The sequence below is a fragment of the Aythya marila genome (genome assembly GCF_965140915.1).
Source record: "Aythya marila genome assembly, chromosome: 1".
Taxonomy (NCBI): Eukaryota; Metazoa; Chordata; class Aves; order Anseriformes; family Anatidae; genus Aythya; species Aythya marila.
In genome coordinates this window covers 146,691,498-146,712,970 of record NC_139042.1, presented here as the reverse complement: position 1 = coordinate 146,712,970, position 21,473 = coordinate 146,691,498, and the positions used below count along the sequence as shown (strand labels likewise).

At 45.4% G+C, this 21,473-nt stretch overlaps 1 protein-coding gene across 1 annotated transcript in view; it reads left to right on the top strand.

Moving 5' to 3' along the window:
* The window catches only part of TMEM178B (transmembrane protein 178B), a gene marked incomplete at both ends in the record, with an annotated part of 192,661 nt that overhangs the window by 154,436 nt on the left and 16,752 nt on the right, over positions 1 to 21,473 (top strand). The window contains one exon of the mRNA XM_082784738.1: positions 19,746 to 19,883. Coding sequence (XP_082640864.1) covers positions 19,746 to 19,883 — 138 coding nt within the window. The remainder of the gene's footprint in view (positions 1 to 19,745; positions 19,884 to 21,473) is intronic.

Here is a 21,473-nt window from a genome sequence, read left to right as displayed (position 1 = left end):
TTGGAGATGCTTGAAAACAGAGTGGTTTCCCATAGCGGTTTCATTTTTTTTATGATTATTATTTTTTATGTTACCACATCCATTGCTTTCCCCCAGGTATTTTGAACACAGCCAGATATTCATAGGGCTTGATTGCTTATTTTCACTTTTACTTCAGATCCTGGCATGGTGTCAGTGCACCAGTTGTGATTTATTAAGTCCACGCTGTTGCCTTACCAGCAAAACAGCCCAGCGTGTTTGCTTGGGACCGTTCCTACACTAAACAGAGGCCTGCTTTGCACAGCGGGTGCACATGGGTGTTTTATTTTGTCCTTTGAAGCTCTCGCTTTGCTCGCTTTTGAGGAGGGCTGCGTGGCAAGGTGACAGGTGGCTTGCTCTGATATCTTGCTTCCTGTAATCACTGCATCAGGTTTTCAGCCCGGCAATGAGAGAGCTTGTTAAAAACACACGCATTTAAATGTCAGAGGAAAGAAGACCCATGAAGGATGTTTGGAGATATGATGTCCTCTGGATGCCCCGCATCAATGCCCCGAAGCTCTGCGCTGAGTCTTCTGCGAGAGGAGGTGGGATTTGGGAAGTTATTGAGTGCTGTGAGAGTGCTCCTGCAACACAGACAGGAGGAATGAAGCTGGTGGCTTGTCTCTCTTCTGTCAACTTCCCCTCTTGATTCCCAGAGCTTTCGGTGTTTCAGGGCCCCATAGCAACCTAATCCCAGATGATGCGGGATTTGTGTCCTTTGCAATTTAATCCAAAGCTCTTCCCAGGTACACCGAAAGGCTCCTTATCTTTTGGGGCAGACTGAAGCATTTCTTGCCGATTCATTCCGTTGTAACAAAATGGAGGAATATCTGTTGCTCTGTGTCTTGCTGGAAAAAAAAAATAAATAAGGAAAAAAGGAGTAAACATTTGGAGAAAGCGTTGCTTTTGGGGTCTCTGGGGTTGTTAGAAAATCCGGCTCTGAGCTGAAATAGCAGGCGCCTTCATCTCATTTGTGGAAAATTAAGAGGGGTGTGGGAGCGGGAAAACAGAATTTACTTAGAAAAATAACCATTTTCCCCCAAATTCTGCTAAGCACTTTTAGAAGCAATTTTAAAGACCAAATTAGGGACGTGTCATTACTCAGCGGGTGCTGGGTAGTGATTTTAAGCGCCGACTCTGGTGGCTGTGGCATCCTTGCGCATTCCTTCTCCCTCCTGCCCTCTCTAGCTCTGCTGGGAGGCTCTCAGTAGCATCCCTCGGAGCTCTGCGTCCCGTCCATCCGTCTGTCCCTCCCTCTCTCCCTCCTCCCCGCCACCCCCTCCCCTCTCGCTCTGCCTCTTTCTGCTGCGTGTTCCCTTTTCAAAAAGTAATTTCATGGCTCATGCACTTAAGATTCCATCAGAAAATCGAGCCTTTGATCAGGCAGACAGACGCCCTGCTGGGATTTCATTGGCAAATCACAATTCCCTTAATTAAGACTATGTGTCTTTATATCACTAAACTGATTCCAGCTGGGTCCCTGCTTGTTTTACATCCAGATTTACCTAGACTATGGATTCGCACCCCCTGCGACTCCAGAGGCACAAAAACCATTTAAAGACTTTTGTTCCCAGCTTCCCCCCGCAGCTGCTTGGCGTGGGCTGGGACCTGAATCTCTCCCTCGGTCTCCTTGCTCTCTCCTCCGCTTTGGGAGGTACCGTGGTGTGAGGGATGTGCTCTGTTTCTCTCCACTGCCTGGAAGCTGGGAATCAGCGGTGCAAAGGGAATTAAACTTGCCTGCTTTGTTGTTTTTTTTTTTCAGGAGCCATGTTTTCGCTGAGAGTCAAGGGGGTGCCAAAACCTGGCGCAGAGTTTTCTCCTCCTTCCCCGCCTTCTTTAGCCATCAATTAAGGATGGAAGCGGGTTAAGAGTGCTCACTTATGGTAATCACAGGTCCTGCGTAGGAGAGGCTTTGGTGACATTTCTGCCGTGCTGGGTTTGCTAGCTGCATTAGTCACGCCGAGCCAAACATTGCTCAGGAGACAAGGACGCAAGCAGCAACTGCTGCCTTGAAAGTGCGTGGTCTGCTCTGGCCAGAAGGATAAAGCTGGGGGGGAGTTTCCACAGGCAATGCTGATTTTCCCTCCGTCATCTGCATTTTCCCTTCCTTCTTAATTCCTTAATTTGCTCGTCTCTGCTGAGCAGCGCCCCGACACCCTCTCCGGGGAGGGGAAGCCTGCTAGTAGCGCTCCTTCCAGGGTGGCATCGAGCATGGGGCTGCCACAGGGCAGCACCCAAGAAATGTGGCTGAGGTTTGGGAGTCGTGCCCGAGCTGTAGCTGAGGTGGGTGCAGGCAGACCTGCAGTGGCTTTTCCCTTGTAGGGCCCAGGAGGTGCTGCCCTGGTGTCCCTCTAGGTGATAGCTCTGTGGCCACGGGAGCTGCAGAGCTGCCGTGCAGCTGCACGGCACCGAGTCCTGCTGCAGCACCTGGGAGGCTGCTGGCTGCTAACGCAGTCGTGCTTAAAACTAAGAAACAGCCAGAAAACAGGGAGCTGCCTGCTTAGTAAGGGAACCCAGGGTCTGGACTCGGGAAACGGCCTCTTCCACGAATGGCTTTGTCTTCGGGTTTGTTGTATGGGATTCCTCACTTGAAAATACCTACTTAATTCTGTGCCAGCAGAGCTTCAGCTCGCGTCTCGGGGATGTGGTGACTTTGTAATGGGCCCTGACAGGGCTTTGCTTTAACGGGGCTTTGTGTTACGGGTCTGGCATAAATCCAGCTGCTCCTCCCGGCTAGAGGAGGGCTGGTTCAGGCAAACAGGCTCCAGCCTCAGCTGAAACTCCTTTAGCTCCTCGCATGCTAATAAAGCTGTCCACTGCAAAACCCTAATAGGACTTTGCAGTTGGATGGGTCTTTGATTTGAAGATCCCAAAGCTCTTTATAACAAAAATTGCTGATCATGATTCCGTGGTAAGACCCGATTAGATCAAAAGGGGGTTCAGGATGTCCATTTTGTTTGAGAGACAGAACAAATCTATCCCAAATGTAGAGAAAATACATTCTGTGATTAGAATATGAATGTTATGAGCCTTTATAAGTAAATTGGTAATTAATTTTTTCATTAAAATTAATTAAAAATCTCATACTTTATAGCACATTAACATCTATGTTTGTCTTGTCTCGAGTCATCTTAATGGAATGATAGAGAAGCGTCAAACTTAGATATAGTTGAAATTAATTGAAATCTTGCTCATAGCCTCTATGTGGAGAAATTAGGATGTAATTAAGCGAAGCTGTCAATGATTGCTGTGTCTGGACGCTGTGGTTATCAGAGCCTGTGTCAGACTCAGGTCCCTTGGAGGTGCGGACAGAGGAAGGAACCCAAATATTCCCCTCATTTCCTCTGTGGCTCATTGAACACGGCCAGTGGTGGGCTGCAGGGCCTTGGTGGCACCGGGGACATCCCTGCCCTGCAGGAAGAGGTCTCGGTTGGCAGTGGCACGCCTGGACCCAGAAACCCTCCATGGCTGGGGGATGGCTCAGGGTAAGGAAGGGGCCTGGGGCACGGCAGCCAGCTGAGCATCCCCCGCACTCCTTGCTATTGTGGCAGGCTCGTGTTTCGTAGGCCAAAATGTTGGTTGAAGCTGAAAAGCCAAAGTCACTAGCTTGCTGTGGCTGTGTGACACTGCAGTGCCACAGGAAGCATGGCCTCAGAAGGGTTAAATTGGGACTGATGTAACAGTGGCACTTCAGGTCTTCAAGGCATTAGTAATATCAGACGGCAGGATTCCCTTTGGCTTTCCTATATAACTCATTAAACAATTTAAAAATATAATTAAAACAATCACAGCAAGAAAATTTCAATCAGAATATTATGTCCAAGTTGAGTTATGGTTAGGAGTATCAGTAACTTGTGGGTAGAAGTAGCAGAGGACAATAGCAAAGAGTAGAAGTCCAGGATATTCATAGCTGAGTTGATGTGTAAGAAAAAGCAACTGCATTAGGGTAAGAAATGCAGAGACAAGGCATCCAAGTAGTCTTGCCTCAGCCCTGTAGAGATACCACAAAGGGAAAAAGTGGAAAAGAAATGATGTAGCATTTTACAGGTTAAATCTCATCTGGGATCATAAAGACCGGTGCCACTCTTGTCTGCAGTGAGCAGTAATCACTCCATCTGACCACTGACTTCCCTAACATTTTCTTTTGACCTGCAGAGGAGCCTGATACCTGGCTACAGCTTTCGAGATGCCTTAAAAGTCACCAGGAGGGTGTTCAGATGTGGCCTAGAGAGAGAAAGGAGATGGGAGATTATAGAGGAATGGGAGAGAGGGAAGAGGTGTGCGTTCAGGAAGGAGGAGCAAGAGGTGGTGAGAAACCAGAGTGGCACAGGGCAGAGAGGATCACGTGGAGAAAAGAAAGGGATTTGCACCAGAGACAGGGCTATAAAGGGACAGGAGGAAAGATGGGAGAGAGCAGGAGGGGGGCGTGTTGGCAGCTGTAAGGGGAAGGGTGGTGTATTTTCTTAAAGCAGAGACGTTTCGATGCATTGGACATGCATCTCGCCGATAAGCTGCAGTTAGAGGAAAGGCAAATGGGCTCCTGGACCCTGATACAGTGGATCCCATCTTTTGGGGCAGGATAGGTTATTTTAAAGGGCATATTGCTGTCAGCTGAGGTGCAGCCATCTGTCTTCTGTTCTGTTGCTAGTAACTAAGGGGAAAGGGAGGTAAGTCAGGCCCGTAGCCCAGCAGAGTGCAGCAGGAATGAATTCTGGCACCTGTGGGCATTCGCTTTCTGACAGAGCGCAAGCTTTCTGGAAATTTTTTCTTATTGCACGTACATGAGCACTACACGACCAGGAAGAAAGCCATTCTTTCCCAATCAAAAGATGTTTTTTTCCATCTATCACAAGTGTATTTACTGTATCTGTCTTCCGCTCTGTGCTGCGCTGAGGCGTGTGTTTTGATATGCAAAAGCAGCAGACCTGCCTGCAATCTTTTCATTACCTTTTGGTGTTTCAGACTGCATGATGAGATCAAAGAGGTTAACTGAATTAGGCGTCTCCTAAGCACAGCGTTTTGGAAACGTGCGACTGTTAGCAATGCACAGTGGGCCTTTCCCTCCATTTGTTCCCCCCTCCTTCGCATATGTACCCATCACAGCTTCAAACGCTGCATCAGATCTGGAGAGACCCATTAGGAAGTGAGCAAACCAGCCAATACAGGCGAGCTGAAAAGCTTCTTAAAAGTGAGAAAATATGCTACAAGGATTTTAGATCCCAAATCAATTGCATCACTCGTGGGTAGGCACAAAATGAAACCATATGTTATCTTAGAAACAAAATATTTGAGAATTAATTCCTTTTTTACACACCCATCAAAGCTTGGCTTCCAATTTTAGCCTTCCCATTCCTGCCAGGGTTATTATTAGCCCTCTGCCACCACTCAGGTGCTACAGGATGGACAGGGCTGCTGAAATAAAGGGCTTTCTGGCTGGAAAGGCAAAGTGAATAAAACAGCATGGTGGAAGGGCTGCAGGTGGCTTTCAGAAGTTTTTTTTCAGCAAAATGAACAACAATTTATTTTGGAGCAGCCAAAAGAATTTTGGCTGAATTGAAATGCTTTGATTGCCTTATTTAACCCTTCTGAATCCTTTTGACTTTTTCTTTTTAATTTAAGTGTGATTTTTAAAAAGGATGGCTTGAAATGAAAAGTCAGAAAGTTGTATTCCAAGAAAATTCCCATGAGTCTTTTTTTTTTTTTTTTTTTTTTTAATATGGAGCATATTAGCCTTTTTTTTAATTTTTTTTTCAATACTTAAATTTACTGCTTTTTTTTTAACATCTACAGAACCAGTAGACAACAGCATTAAGCAGGTAACTACGCGGACATTTTGTGGCATGGCTTCTGGGGAACCTCTCCACTCCTCACCGCTAACAACTGCCCTCCTCCTGACCTGATCACATTAATTCAACATTGGGCCTTGTCTTCTAATTCTCAAAGAAGTTTTGGAGTAAGGGGCAAGGGATGGCATATCTGGCCAAATGGAGGATGTCCTGATCCTCATCCTGCTACCATCCCGTGGTCACAGCTGAGCCCTACACAAATGAGAACAGCCTCAAGGCTGCTCTGGTACTGGGCGAGGGGGAGCAGGCTGCATGCTGCACCACAGCGCCGGGGGAATATCAGGAAAATGGAAAATGTCAAGGCAGTTTGGCAGTCAGCTTCCAGGTTGCTTTTCAGACATCTCTGATCTACCTCTGCAGCCTTTACGGTGGATGAGTAAAGACAACCCTGTGGTATGGCAAGCTTTCTGACCTGAGACTTCACTGGGCCATCCCCCAGTGAGAGACACAAGATAGTTCCCCCTTCCACAAAGAAGGGTCCCTTGGACACATGTGTTGGAGCACCATGAATCCTGTATCGGTGTTTGTAGACCTGGAAGGTTACGGAGGCTCGATTCTGGCACACAGAAGCCAGCTGTGTGTTTTATGGAGCAGGGTTTGATCACTTAGCTGGCTGGTCATACCGTGTGCTTGTGAGTAATTCAGCTTCATTTGGAACATAATTGGAGTTACTCGACATTTCTACCAAGTACAGGATCTTATTACAGAGGTATTTTTTTCCTCAGCAAAACCAGAGGGTCTGTTTCACAGCAAGTTCTTCTAGATCTGAGTGGTTTCCTAAAACTTCGCTGTCGAATACAGTATTTATCAGAGTTGCGCACAAGTACTTGATATTTTGAAGAAGGTTGTGGGAAGTCAAAGAAGCGAACGAGGCCTCTGGGGACAAGGAACTGGCTGCTGGGCTGGGCTCATCCTTTACAAAACCAGAAATGAGCTTTGAACAAACATTTATGTGCTATTCCTCTCTGTGTTACCAGCACAGATGAAACAAGGCAGGGGCTCTCTGTCCTTCTCCATGTGTGAAAACCCTACCTGCGTGCAGAGCTGTGGCCAAACAATGACCTAAGTCCCGCTCTTTTTGTCTGATGAGGCCAGGTAGTCTCACAGGCCAAGTTGGATCCTACCAGTTATTTTAGATGAAGCATGTGTTGCCAGAAGCAGTCAGGGCTAAAAATGGTATCCTGGCTTTGGGAGCAACATATGCTGCTCCCTCGAGTCTGACAGGTGAAGGACTTCAGAGCAAGCACGGTGTGGTGAAATCTACCGTGCTCTCTGCCACCACTGTTCTTCTGACCCCCATCATCCTCCCAGTCCATCAAGCACAACCCTGTCCAGATGTCATGCTGGTAGCCATCAACTCCATCCTGCAGTTGCACCAACACCCACATGTGGTCTGGCCTTGGCTGCAGTCTCCTGCCTATCCAGTGACATTACTTCAGAAAGGTCTTAGGTTTCACACTGCCCCTGAGCGTGGTTAATACAGCGAACCAGCAGCTACCCTACTATTATTTCTTCAGCACAGAAACACTTCAGGGAAAATGTCTAAAAAAGGCCAACTTTTTCATCAGGCTCACTACTCCCAGCCTGTGCAAAGACCCAGCTTTCTGAGGTGGTGCTTTCAGTGCCAGTCCACCTCCCTCACCAGCGTTTTGGGGTTCATTAGAGCTTTATGGGGTTCCACATTTGGCTCTGCATTTCTGGAGGTGGGAAGAACACGCAGCAGTGAGCTGGGCCTGGAAGCAGAAACCAGACATAGCCAAACAAAGGAATAGGATTGCCTTTCTAACACTGGGGGTTAACTAAACACAAGAGCAAACCACTAAGTTCAACATTTTTCTCATCTTCATCTTGTCATTTGGCAACTGGATCCCTTTCTGGAAGTTAGTCTTTAGCCCCAAATTATCGGGTGCAATAGAGATGTCATCTGGGAAAGGTGTACGGCGTGTGATACACACAGCAGACTCGCTGACCCAGTCGGCAGTGTTGTTTTGTGTTGAAATACCTTGAAAAGTATATTCAAAAATGCTCCGCAAAACAGAGTTAGAAAGTTTCCCTGGGGCTGGCCACGTTGGCGGAAATATTGGAAGGTTCCTTGTTAGAGCAACTGCCGAGCCCTGCGACATCTGATGCTAACCACAGAGTTTGCACAGACTGAATGCCGTGTCCCATTTCCCTTCTGCTAGGAAAGACTTTCTCCAAATTTGCCATGTGAGGAAGCATCTCAGGCTAGACTGGGCTTAACGGGTGCCTCCGGCTCTTTTTCTGAGCACATATGTGCTGGGGTACATCCAGCTGTGGACGCGCTTTTCCTTTTTGCCGCTCATAACATCTGTGCAGTGGGCTTTTGTTTGGCTGGTTGGCACTTTCCTCCTCCTTCCCCCAAGCTGCTTTGGCTGCTCACCCGGCTTTTCACCAAATTGCAAATTTATATTCCTTCTGCTTTCAGCAGGCCCATATGTGGAACTGTCAAAATGTCACTGGCATCAATTGTGAAAGGTTAGTGCCACATTATAGTCAGCGAGCTTATTAACAGGGAAATGATTGGGTTTTGGAGAGGGGGAGGGAAGGACAAATGGGAATCCATTTTCCAGGCACCTGCTTCTCCTACTAAACATTTCTGCTTGTCACATATATGTTTTCAGAAAATGCTTTCCATCTGCATGGGAAAAAATAATAGCTAGAGATCCCGGGAAGAACAAGGCTGCTCCTTGTGAAATCTCAAGGAAGCTGGGCAGGGGGAGATGGAGAGGCAATGAGCGCAAATTGGTGAAATCTGTTCTGGTACTGCATGGCAAGAGACATTCGTGTTTGCTGACCCGGTGACTAGAAACAGGATCATGCTGCAGAACTTGTGTCTGGTGTGGGCCTGGTGTCAAACTGGGAGACCCTGGTCTGGGTTCCATGATTTCAGCTGGGCCCAAGAAGTAGCCTAACATCTGGTCGCTCCTCAAGCCTACAGGTGCCTGTATACAGAAGAGAGCTTCCATTTTGCTGATTTTCATCTCTGTGCTCTTCCAGATTTAATCAGATTCCATGCAAAATCACCACTGAAAAATATTTCTGTATCCTACCATGAAGATTTTATCTGTCCAAGGCATTTTTGTGGCTTCTGTCATGGTCACTGCAGAAAACCTAGCTCATAATCTTTAACATAAAATAGCCCTGCGAGACGAGCTTATTTTAGTTTATGAGAACTGAGGCACAGAAAGTCTGATTTTTATTTTTATTTTTTTTAATTTATTTTTTTTTGCAACGCAAGTCTGTGAGACAGTATCTGGATCTTTGTAGACTCTCCACTAGTATCTTGATCACTGAGTCATCCTTCTCATGCCTTGCTTTTGTCCTCTGGCTTTTTCACCTTGTTCTTTTAAAGTCAACCTAATGTCTACCTGTAAGCACTGGATCCATCTATTAGACAGGGAAAAGGAGGAGGAGGAGGAGAGGGAGGAGGAGTGCCCAGATTCTACCTAAATTAAAGATCAAATCTGTGTTGCCCCGTTACTCTGCAAGCAGAGCGAAAGTGCAGTGTAGGTACTTGTCTGTTGGATTTGTCTGGAGCTGCTGTTTCCCTGCCAGGATTTTGCACTGTAGCTTGCAGCCAGCACCAACCTGACCTAAATTCAGAGCAGTGACCTCAAGGTGAAATCCACCCGAATCTGTAGCTGAGCCTCTGGGGCACCACTCTTCATTTTCTCCTGATTACTCCCTTTTTGACACAGCAGAAAAGGCCGTTTAGGTGGCCTACAATGTAGTGCTGGGGGGTAGTATGTTCCTGACCTTTTCTGTAGTAATGCTCTTGAAAATGAGGCGGAAAAAAAGGGAATGAATATTAATAATCGGATTGTCCCGGGGACTTTTCGCTGGAGACGAAGCCCATTGTGTAGTGGAATTAGAGCGCGCACCACACGCAGGTGCCTCTTTGTTGCTCCCTGAAAGCTGCTGGTAGGTGAAATTTAATTTAATCACTCATGACAAAAAGCAAGAAATGGGGATTTGGTGGCCTCCAATGGACAGAGGCAGTGAGAGGCCCCTGTCGCATGAGGCAGGAGCTTCCCTGCTCCCTCCACACTCCTGCCCTTCACTCTGTACATGAGGTGATAGCCAACATGTGGGAGCCTTGGGAGCAGGGCATTAGCACACAACAAGGCCAAACCTAAGGAGGGCATGACACGAAACATGGGGCAGTGTGTGGACGTCTCCTCATGCCCCAGGTCTTCTCTGCAACCCCTGTGAGGGCCTCCCCGAGCCCCACCAGCAGCTCGGCTGTGAGCTCTCCTCCTGTGGCAGCCCGGTTTAACACCACAGGCAGCAGCCATGCTTAGGTGGCTTTGTGGAGGCGCATGGCCCTGTTTCCTAGGTGCTGCCCCGAAAGGTCTAACAAAATTGCTGAAGGTCTGATCCTCCAGCAGGGACTAGGGAAGGTGGTGATGTCCCCAGTGACAGGGGCATCGCAGCCCTTTGGGTTCATTGCCACAGCGCCAGGACCAGGCCGCAGACAGTCCCCCAGGCCCCGTCCCTGGCAGCAGGCTGGGCTGGGCTGCCTCCTTCAGGCTCCAGAAGCCCTCCAGCAGAAAATCTGAGCTCAAAACTGGAGTTTTGAGCAATTAGCAGCCATTCCCCCACCTCCTTCTCGTGCCAAGCGGAATTTTAATGTACTTCCAACTTCTCTTTTTAGCACGCACAAAGAAAAAAGAAAAAAATTAATAATCATCTATAAGAGAAGTTCTTTTCAGACAAATGGAGAAGCATTCAATGCTGATACATATTTTCCCCCCCTTTTCAATGGTATCTATTTAAATGCAGATTTTCTGGTTTCCTATGTGGAGCCTGGAAGAAACGCCTTTCAATTTAAATGTTAATAGAAGAGTAAACTTCAAAATCAGAATTTCTCCATAAGGGAGTATTTTCTCATCGCTTTAAATGTCTTTGTGTATCTCCTCCCTCCTTCTCCCCCCTCCTCTTTCCTCTCTTCCCAGCCCCCAGCCCAGCTTCACTTAAACACTCTTTTTTAAAAACCAAGAATACACCTTTCAGAGCTCCTGAATTAAAACGTTTAATGCCAGGGTCTGTGAAATGAGTATGTTTGCTGGGGCACTGATAAAGCAGAGGTATCCTCCTTTCACCTCCAGCCTTTTTCATCCCAGATAATTATCAAACGTGCTGCTCTGAATGCTTTCTGATGGGATTATTCTCAGGCTTGTGCTGTGTAATGTTGCACCAGAGGTTGGGACAGAGGGCAGAAAAAGCTTTAGGACAGTGTTTTAGTCACTCCCGAATGTGAGCAAGGTTCGGTGGTGGGGTGGGCAGCAGGGGAGGGAAGTCAAATGCAGCAAGAAGGTGGCAAAACAGGGGAGGTGTTACCAAGCCTCTTTCTGTATTACATCTCCTGCTCCTCTTGTGGTCCTCTCTTGTGTACCTCCAGCCTCATTTATCTTCAGGATGAGCTTAGGCTAAATCTGTGTTTTACAAAAGGCTCTTAACACTGCCTGATGCTGGGATTTTGCATACAATTATGTTTCTTGCTTCCTGTCACACCCCGTTTGACATCTTTAATATGAACTTTCCTTTAATTTTCCTAATCACTCTCTTCCATTCCCCATCTGTTATTTGTCCTCTTTTCTCACTGAAAGAAAAAACGGGACAAGATATATTTCCATTTCTTCTACCTCCTTCTGGCCACTTTTGCAAGAAGTGGTTCAAGAGATTCTAATTGAGGATTAAATTTAAGTGAAATTTTGAAAATTTTTCTTTAGTGAAGGAATTCCTTCCAAAGATGAGATCCCATCCTTGTGTGAGCCAGCACTGTGATGTGGTAGCACAGCTTTTCCATGTGCTCTGCCCACTTCCAGTGCTGGAGCAGTCACGGCTGGGATGGCCACATGGATACTGCAGTGGTGATTGGCACATACAAAGCCATGGAACGGGGCAGAGTGTGCTCCCTGTAGAAGCAGGCTTTTGTATACCTGACAATAAAGCCATGACTATGTATAAGATCCAGATTATTTTTACACAACTGTTACTGTACTCTCTACATCGTTATTATCTGAATTCCTCTGAAAAGCAGTGGTGAATCAGCTTGCATGGCACCTCTGGGAGAAGGGAGAAAGTCTGATTTTCAGAGGAAAGCTTTGGAACACCCAACCCTGCCACATATTTCAAGGAAAACAGAGCTCTCTGAGCACTTCACACAGATGTACAGTCCTTTGCAGGTAGGCGTGCTGGAGAGACAACTTGTCCCAGGTGTCTCTAGGTCTCACGGCTCTGATCTGATGAAGTCCCACAGCTCGTTTTGAAATTGAGCAGAAGGCATTTTATTAAGTGGGCCTGAAATTCTTCAACACTTGCATAATCCATGAAAGCTGTGTAATGAAAAGCCTCTTGGCATGACTCAGGCTGGGAAATGTTTGCTCTGTGTGGCCTCACCTAGCAGGAGCAGGAAGGATTAAAGTTATAAATATGCAGAAGGATGGCCAAGAATGCAGGTGCCTCAGAGTTTCTTCCCTATTTCTGAGGAATGAAGAAGGGAGAGGAAGGATGAAAGGGTTGACTGGTCAAATTGCAAATGTACTCTGCTGGGACCGAAGCTTGGAAATGTTCCTAGATGATCACATATTGCAGTGCTAAAATCCTGGATAGTAAATCTGGAGAGAGAAAGATTATTTGAAACCAGCTCTTGAACATCACATCTCTGGTTAAGTGGAAATCACCAACTTTAGGTACTTTCTGAAAAGGAAAAAAAAAAAAAAGAGAAGAAGAAAAAGAAGCTCCTCTCCAAAATCAGAGGAGGAGAGGGAAGGAGTGGCAGGAGAGGAGAGGAGAGAGGAGAGGAGAGGAGAGGAGAGGAGAGGAGAGGAGAGGAGAGGAGAGGAGAGGAGAGGAGAGGAGAGGAGAGGAGAGGAGAGGAGAGGAGAGGAGAGGAGAGGAGAGGAGAGGAGAGGAGAGGAGAGGAGAGGAGAGGAGAGGAGAGGAGAGGAGAGGAGAGGAGAGGAGAGGAGAGGAGAGGAGAGAGGAGAATAATGCTTTGGCAGAGGCTTAGCTATGCTGAGCCCACTACATCAGGGGTTATAGGGGCAAAGCTTATGTTTCCTTCCCAGCCTGCTGTCACTCAGAGATGAGTAGCAACACAGCAGATAATAAAAAATCCCTTTTTCTCTCTGACCAAATGTTCTTTTTCAGCAGAAGGGGAAGAAAGATTGGAGCTAAAGGCTGAACCATTCTACATGATGATATTCACAGCTGTCTTTCTCCAAAGACCTAACATAAATTTTCTGCCTTCTACAGTAAACCTCTACATCGGATCAGAACTGGATCTAATGCGTTAAAATTCCATTGTATAAAAGCCTCCTTTACACATCCACCTCTCTAATATCCATATCATAAAGTCTCTTGAATACAAATCCATCTTTTCAGCCTCATATGAGACACTTTTTCTCACCTACCTTTTTTTCCCCAGCACTTAAACAAGGTTTGTTTCCTTCCTTCTCTACTGCCTCCTTAAATCTCTTTCTTATTATCTAGTGGTTCTCTTTTGTCTTCTCTCTGCTCTACACGAGCAAAAAGCAAGAGTAAGGTCAGGGCTTGATATTCAAGCTCCAGATGGTGCTTTCAGCCACTGCAGAATTTCTTAGGCTTCTGCAGTTTCCCCAAATACCAGAGGAATTGCTTTCAGAAAGTACCACACTGTGTGACCTGGTTTGGGATGCCCTTTCCCTCTCCAGTGCTTCATGAGAAGGTTCACCGGGGACAAGGAATTGCACAGCCATGCGGGGGTTGCTGTCTCAGCACGAATCTCTGAAGGCGTCAGCCCTTGAACAAGACAGGACTCCATTCACCCTCTGATGAACTGCTCACCCAGCTCTGAAGTCATTGGGTTTTCTTACGAACGAAGGCAGGCTGAAGTGCCAGCAGCACGCAGCTGGCAACAACCTTTTGTGATTGTTTCTGTCTTAGATAACTATAAAATGCTTAAGAACTGTGATGGAGGAAATCCAGACAGATGGTCCATCCTGACAGAACAAATTGTCTGTCGGGATGTCCATTCTACATCCTGTCCTGAGTTGACTAGTGGCGACCACAGCCAGGGACAAATGTCTGTGAAGTTTCTTATTGGCATTTCCATATAGGTGGGTTTATACATGCTGATAGCCAAACACGTTATCACACAAACAACTCTAGTCCAGAGAAGGGGATGGGATTTTCTGGTTTAGGAGAAATTATATGTGTATCTTGGTTTGTGAAACAAAGGCTCACCAAAGTCCTTTGGAGTATCAATATTTAGGTATTTAATTTTGTGAGGACCTTGTGCTGCTCTTTCTCTCATTTCTGAGGGTTGTGTTTTAGTGTATGTGTTTGTGACACATGCATTTCTGAATCACTCCCTGATGGAGAGTACATGCATATACTGTTACTTCTGGACATCCCTGGAGGTCTTTAAAAGACGTTTAGATGTAGAGCTTAGTGACATGGTTTAGTGGAGAACTTGTTAGTGTTAGGTCAGAGGTTGGACTCGATGATCTTGAGGTCTCTTCCAACTTAGATAATTCTGTGATTCTGTTGAAGTGGGTCGTACTCATTGTAATGGCATTAGAGTAATCTTCAAACTGGAGACTGGGTTGCCACAAAATTCAGGAGAAGCACTCAGAGATTTTAGCTGAGTCTCAGGTAGACTAATACATATTTCTCTTCTTATCTCTTCATTCCTGAAGTGGAAAGAAAAGATTAAAACCTCACCCTCCACTTGCCAACCTCATCCAAAATACCATCTTAAGCTGTGTGGAGAGAATCATGAGAGCCAGAAGATGCCACTCAAAATCATCTGCATTAATACTCGCTTCTTCATGGTAGCGGGGAGCTGCTTGGGTTGGTATTCAGTGAAAGACACACCTGTCCAATTTTGCGTCTTGACCCCCCCTGTGCTATTGGGGTGAGGTGAGAGGAGGGATGATGTCAGATAAAGATAGCACTGTGCAGCTGAATCTTTGTCAGAGAAGTCATTTAAACAAAACCTAGTGAAAGCTAGTTCTTAAACAATTTTCTATACACATATTTGCTTAGAAAAAGATGAGAAGGGAGTGATTTAGACTCTTTTTTAGTACAAATGTGTTTAAACCCACACCGGTAAAGAGAGTTGAGAATGAATCTAGTATAGGATCTACTATAGTGCTTTGATCCAGTATAGATTTTAGTATGATCTAGTATAGATCAAGATCTAGTATACATCAAAGTGCAGTGAAGGATTATGCTAAAGAATAATGCTACCCCAGTCTGTTTCTGCTTGATGTGATATTACATCCTGGTGTTTGGTCCTAGAGGGGCACTGAAATACATTAGTGATTTCCTTTTCAGTTTCCCCTTTTGATGGGACGCCTCACGAAAGGGCGATGCTGTACCCTGAATGTCCCCTAAGGTGTTGCAGGTATTCTGGATACAGGCTTCAGGATCCTTAGTCCTTCTGGACCTTTCTGTGTTGGTAGAAGGGAGATGTAGGGCGGACTATCTGAAAAGCTGTTTGCAGCAGTATTGCACTTTCTGATGCTCTGATAACAAGCACTGTACTTTGATCTGGTAGCAAACACTTGAGAACAAGCAGTTCTGAAAGCAAAAGCAGGGCTGTGTGGTTAAAGGGCTGGCCAGAAATTGTGGTAATATAGATTCAATTATATGCTCCTCCACAAACTTCTCGTGTAGTCATGGGCAGGTTGATTATTCTCATCTTGTCTCGATTTCCCCATCTTTCACAAGAGGCTCATATTTTCCTTTCTCTGTGTGTTGAGAGAAAATAAATGCTTAATATTTTTGGAGTATTAAACTCCTCTGTGGAGAAGAAGATAGATATCAATAGGGGAACCGAGCCCTTGCTTTGGAAAGATGACTTGCAATTTCAAAGAATAGGGCAGAACATCAGAAGTCAAAAAGGCATATTGAAATTTTCAAGAAGCAACACTGATTCAGAACATGTTCTGTTTGCAGCTGCTGGGGTGTGAAACTTCTTCCACGATGTGACAACCAGCATGAAATACTTTATTGCTCATAACAAATACAGATGGACAGATATCAGGGTGAAATGAAGGGCAGGGGCATTTGCAAACTGACAGAGTGAACCTTCTCCACAGGCTGCTTGGAAATAAGCAGATCTTAATCAGCTCTTCTGCCTTTCATTATCTTCAGAAATCCTTTACAGTTAATATTCTCCGGTGGAAGACTAAAATGCTTTTAGGAAACGCATGTTGTTTTATGAGACTCTTCCTTTATTTTAAGGAGGTTGTCTAAAATGCTAATGTTTCTCTTTTCATCACGATTCATGGAGCTTGTGCCTTTCAAGCTTACCATTTCAGATTCAGCCATGGGAATTGGATTATTTCATCTGCTGTCCCTTCTCCAGTGTTACTAATCAAGACATTTGTTGTTTCTAGCCTACTTGAACACGATGCCTGAATTCCTGGCCTGAGGATCCACATTGGTTCTGAGTCAGGATTGAGTTCCCTGCCTGCTACATGCAGCAGCACCTGTGGCAGTGCTAGGCATGGAAAATACTCCCAAGGGGAAGATATTCACACTAAACTTTTAGTCTGTTAATGTAAAAAAATAAAATGGGATGAAGAAGAAGGCGTCTCTAAAACACGAGTAGAAAGCTAATAATGTACTTTCACTCACAAGTGATGGGGCTGTCTAAGTCCATGTAGTAAATCACTGAGACTGCTGGTCAAACAGGCACGGCACTGAGTCAGTTTCTACACTATGGGTCCTACAGAACAAGCAGTGCAATACCCTCCTTACCTGCACCGTGTAGCCACCTAAAGGTTTGGGTTACTAGATGGTGGAGAGGGGGAATTCACAGTACCACTGAAGCCTGTGCACTTTGCTACAGAGTGAGGATGCTGCGTAGATACCCAGGAGAGGATCAGGTGTGGAACCAGCTAAGCAGTGCACAGGAGTGAGCTTTGGCTGTATAAAATTCAACAATACATTTTTCTGGTACATCGCTCCTTCAGTTGCTTGGGATTGTCGTGCCGTCATCCTGAGATGCTGCAGTTGCTCAAAGAGGTTTTCCAAGAAAGAAAGAGTGTGAGAATCCTACATTTCGTTATCTAAAACTAATAACAATAAAAAAGAAAAATAAAAAATCAGACCCAGGATGTGCTCAGATGTTACAAAGTAGTGTTATGCGACCAAAGCTTGACCCTGTTTACCTTTGCAGGATATATATTCAGAAAAAGCCTTATCAGTGCCAATCAAACTCAGACAAAATAAAAAACAAAATCACATTTTCCTGATGAGCTATTGTTTATTTATGTGGCACCCCTTGCTCCTAAATTAGCAGAGAGAATTTATATATTGCCTCAAGTATACAGTGCAAATCTTTGCTTTTTGGCTGTCCTTTCCTTGTCAAGCACCATGCCAACAGAGCAATAATCATACAAAGCACAATTAATGTGGGTTTGTGTGCAGAGAGGAGTTTCTATTCCCTTCCCTTCTCCTCACTAAATGGCTTGAGCTTGTTGATCTGCTGTTGCAACGCATTATATACGTTAAATATTTTCCCAGAAAAGAATCACTTTGCATAGACTCGTTCCCAGCACAGACATCAAAACAGAAAAGAAAGATCTTATTTTACTTATTTCACATAAACCCTAGTGGATGGGCTTGTGAGGGACTGCAATTGGTGCAAGCAGTGGTAATCTTAAACTGAGCCCGCTGAACTTGCAAGAACTAGGGTTTCTTAAATTATTGTGATTTTTAATGTTATCATGGATGGGTTTAAGTGTGAGTCAGATGTTAGGTTTTCTTTTTTTTTTTTCAAGAGTGTGAGCCCAGAATTAAGATGCTGATGGATTTTGCTGTGTTGTTAGAAAGGGAATTTCGGGTTCCACCAGTAAGAAAGGTCTAGTGAAACAAACCTCAGAAATTGGGTCTAGAAATCTCAGTCCTGCTATTTGAACTATTCTGTTAAATGGCAAAACTTACGCTCATTTTAGTGGGGTGGAAACAATTCCTTAGTTTGGTGCACAGGATACTTGTATAGGGACACTTGTGGTCCCCTCTGGGACCTGTGAGAACCAGCTCTATCACTTTGTTATCGGGATGGACCTGAGGAGTTACTGACATCTCACAGCTGAATAAAACTATTTATATTCAGCTCATTAAGAGCAGGTGTTAGGGTATGCTTCCATTAGGAGGAGCAAGTGCTGTTACCTGCAGTCAGCAGTCACCAGTTAAAACAGACAGGCTTCGCTGGGCCGACACAGACGGCTGTGCAGCGGCGCTGAAATGCCTTTTGCTGTTATTGCAGAAGACACAGGAAACAGTAAACATTTTAAGTTTTCATCTGTCTTTCAAATTGAGCCCAGGCCTTTATGGGCTACAGAGTACAAAGACACTGCCATCAGAAATGCTTACAAACATTTACTGCTTGCTTTAGGAAACCCTCTGAGAAATTCCCAAGGAACAGAGACCAGCACTGCCTGTGGGAAGTAAGAGTTTCTGTAGGAAATGCCTTTATTTTTATTTTATTTTTATTTATTTTTCCTGTACCAGACCTACTTGAGCATATTAAAATAGTTTGTGGGGAGTTCTTGTTTCATTTTGGTGGGATAGTCAGAAACCTGAAGATAAAAAGATGACTTAAAGACATATCTAGTTAAAAGGGCACTGGTCACTGATGGGCTGAAGGCCTGGTCATCTTTATGTTGTCAGAGAGAGTCCTTGTGAAAATCAGTGACAATCTACAAGAACTCATAGCCTCAAGGGGGGGGGTTGTGTTCTGCAACTTGATCTTGGGTAAGAAATGCTACAGTGAACACAGCCCTGAGGAAACGTCCTTTCACTGAATCAAATGACTCTGTTCCAACATGCCCATAGTCCTTGCAGACGGTTTTTGGTTTAGGAATTTTATAAATCTCTGGTTATGACACTTTATTGTTGTTTAGAAGTTTCACTGAACCTGCACTAGTGGTGTTGGTGGTCCTTCTGAACCACTGCAGAAAAAGGACCAAAAATAACAGAAGCTGAGAAACAGTCAAAGACCAGCCAAGGAGAAAGCTGGTGGCTGTTTCACTGCTTTCAATTTGTCCTCCCTCTGTCACAAGCATTCTGTTTCTTGAAAGAAAATGAAATTGCTATGCAAATAGAATTTGCTTCCAGAAGGAAGCAAATGTTTGGAGAGCTGACTTGGCTGGAATTTTCTCTGCACACACGCTCCTGACATATCAGTGCTTAAACTTTGTGTGTGTGCGTGAGGAGGGGCAGGGAACAGTCAAATGTTAGTGAAGATGTCTCCATCTGTTCCATTATTTGAGCATGTAAAGATGCTCGTCAGCTCTCATAGTCCTTGCTCTTTTTTCCAGGTGGTCTCCCTGCTCAGATTTCACATCCAAAACAGCAGTGAAGATTTATTTTTTCTAGCACATGTAGGAGGGATCCCAGTAGTCCCATCCTTTTTGCAGAAAGCAAATACGGAATACAGCAAAAGCTTAATTTACAGGTTCTTTACATTAGATCTTGAAGATTGTTAACCTTTATTTTTGAAATAAATATAGGTCAACCCCAGACCACACGTGGTTCTCTGTCCCCACATGCAGAGCACAAAACGCTTCACTTCAGCATCGTGCTCTCCTCCTACTCCCAGTGCTCCCTGGAGCACTCAAAAATGTCCTTACCAAAAACCACCTGACATGGTCACCATCTAGATGCATGAGAGGACAGTAAAGCCTGTCTTAATCTAAGGGTTGTCCTCCCTCTGGACCACCCTTACACAAACCATCCTGTGCCAATGCTGATGATCTAGCAGTTTTGTAGCATTTCGGATCGACTGTCAGGAAGCTCTGATGATGGTAATTTATCACTGTTCACAAGCATGCTGTTTTTCTGTCTTCCCCACTGCAGATCTGCGCAGGATGACAGCTGGCTTCATGGGCATGGCCGTGGCCATCATCCTGTTTGGATGGATTATCGGGGTGCTGGGGTGCTGCTGGGACCGAGGCCTTATGCAGTATGTGGCGGGGCTTCTCTTCCTCATGGGAGGTAAGGATATTGGCGTCTGAAGAAACCTGTGCTTTTCCTTCCTGTTTTCATGTTCCTTCTTTCCACATGCCCCTCATTTTCTTTGTCACCGAAAACATGTTTTCAGAGTTGTTTCAGGTGATCTGGACTTGGTTTCATGCTGAGCTCCTTCTGGTGTATGTCAGGAATAGTAACAATATTTACATGTTACTTCTGTCACAAAGCAGCGTCCATAAACCAGAGGGCTGGAAAAGGCCTTGAGTTGTTGAGACCACTTCCCTATTGACACAAGTAACGCTGTCACAGAATCTCCTCTCCCTTCCATGCTATCAGCTTAATAAACTTAGTAAAAAAAATCTGAAGATGAGGCAAATGTTATTCCCACTACGATCCTATTTCATTGTGAGAGACTTTGCTTTGATAGCTGGAAACCGTGCTCGGAGTTTTAACCTGTATTTATTCCCAGTCAGTGGTCCTTGAGTCAAATACAGCCTTTGGTTTAAGTTCTCTGATATATCTTTGAAGGGCAGCGGTATCCTCTCAGCTTTCCTTTTCCTACCCTAAATACAAATTTCCTACTCCTGTAGACTTCCTTCTGTGACACCAGTTATCAATCCAGCAGCCCTTTCTGCCACCTGTTCTTGGCTGTACTTGCCTCTCAGATGTAGATGAGAAGGGTCACTCCCAAATAAGTCTGGTCAATGTACAGGGGCATGAAGGTTCCCTTGCTGTGCTGGAAATCCCTTGCCTGAAGTATTTTATGATTGTATTTGCCCTTTTCGTGCTGTGTCACACCAGAGACCCACAGTCATCCTTCAGTTGGATAATACATCCAGGCCTTTCTCCTCCTTTGTAATTTCCTGCTGATCAGCTCCCAATTTACAGCAGAGGTTCCGTTTATTAGTCCCTAGACGCATGCCCTGGCACTCCATCCTTTTGAGCTTCTTCCTATCTCAACCACACCAGCCCTTGGGGTCATCCAGTATTTCCTGTGCAGTGCCCCAGCCTTCCTCACTACAGATGCCACCCCACTGTCTGTCACCAGCAGGCTTCATGGCACGCAGTTACTTTAAAGGAGGGATGTGAGAGTTAAGTCCCAAACACAGCACTGGCTGAGTGTCCCAAATTGAACAGCATTGCTTCTGTTCTCCGATCGCTTCTCTGCTGGTGGTTTGTGTTTGGCTGGGTCCTTGCCCTCCTGGCTGATCATCCTTCAATGCATTTGGTCACTCATTCACCCCTACTGTGGTGGGGCACAGCTACGAGAGTGAGATACTGGGAAGTGTGCGTAGACCCAGGAGAGGAGCTAAGTGCTCAGATAAGGAGTGTTTATGTTGCAGTGCTGTTGGTGCTCCTGAGATAGACGCTGGCTGTCTCAGTGCCCACAAACATATTTGAAGGCTGCTGGTACCTTTTGCAGGCACGCACTGGTCTGTCTGTGGCTGGCTGCAAATGGTTTGTTGTGGGTGTTCGATACTCTACGGGCAATGGGTCTGCCAAATTAGATCAGTGTTTCTTAAGTAATTAAAGGCTTAATTTGTATGTGTTGCTATAATATGCTCAGATATCCGTGTGGTATTTAACTCGCTACAGCATGACATTCAGATTAAA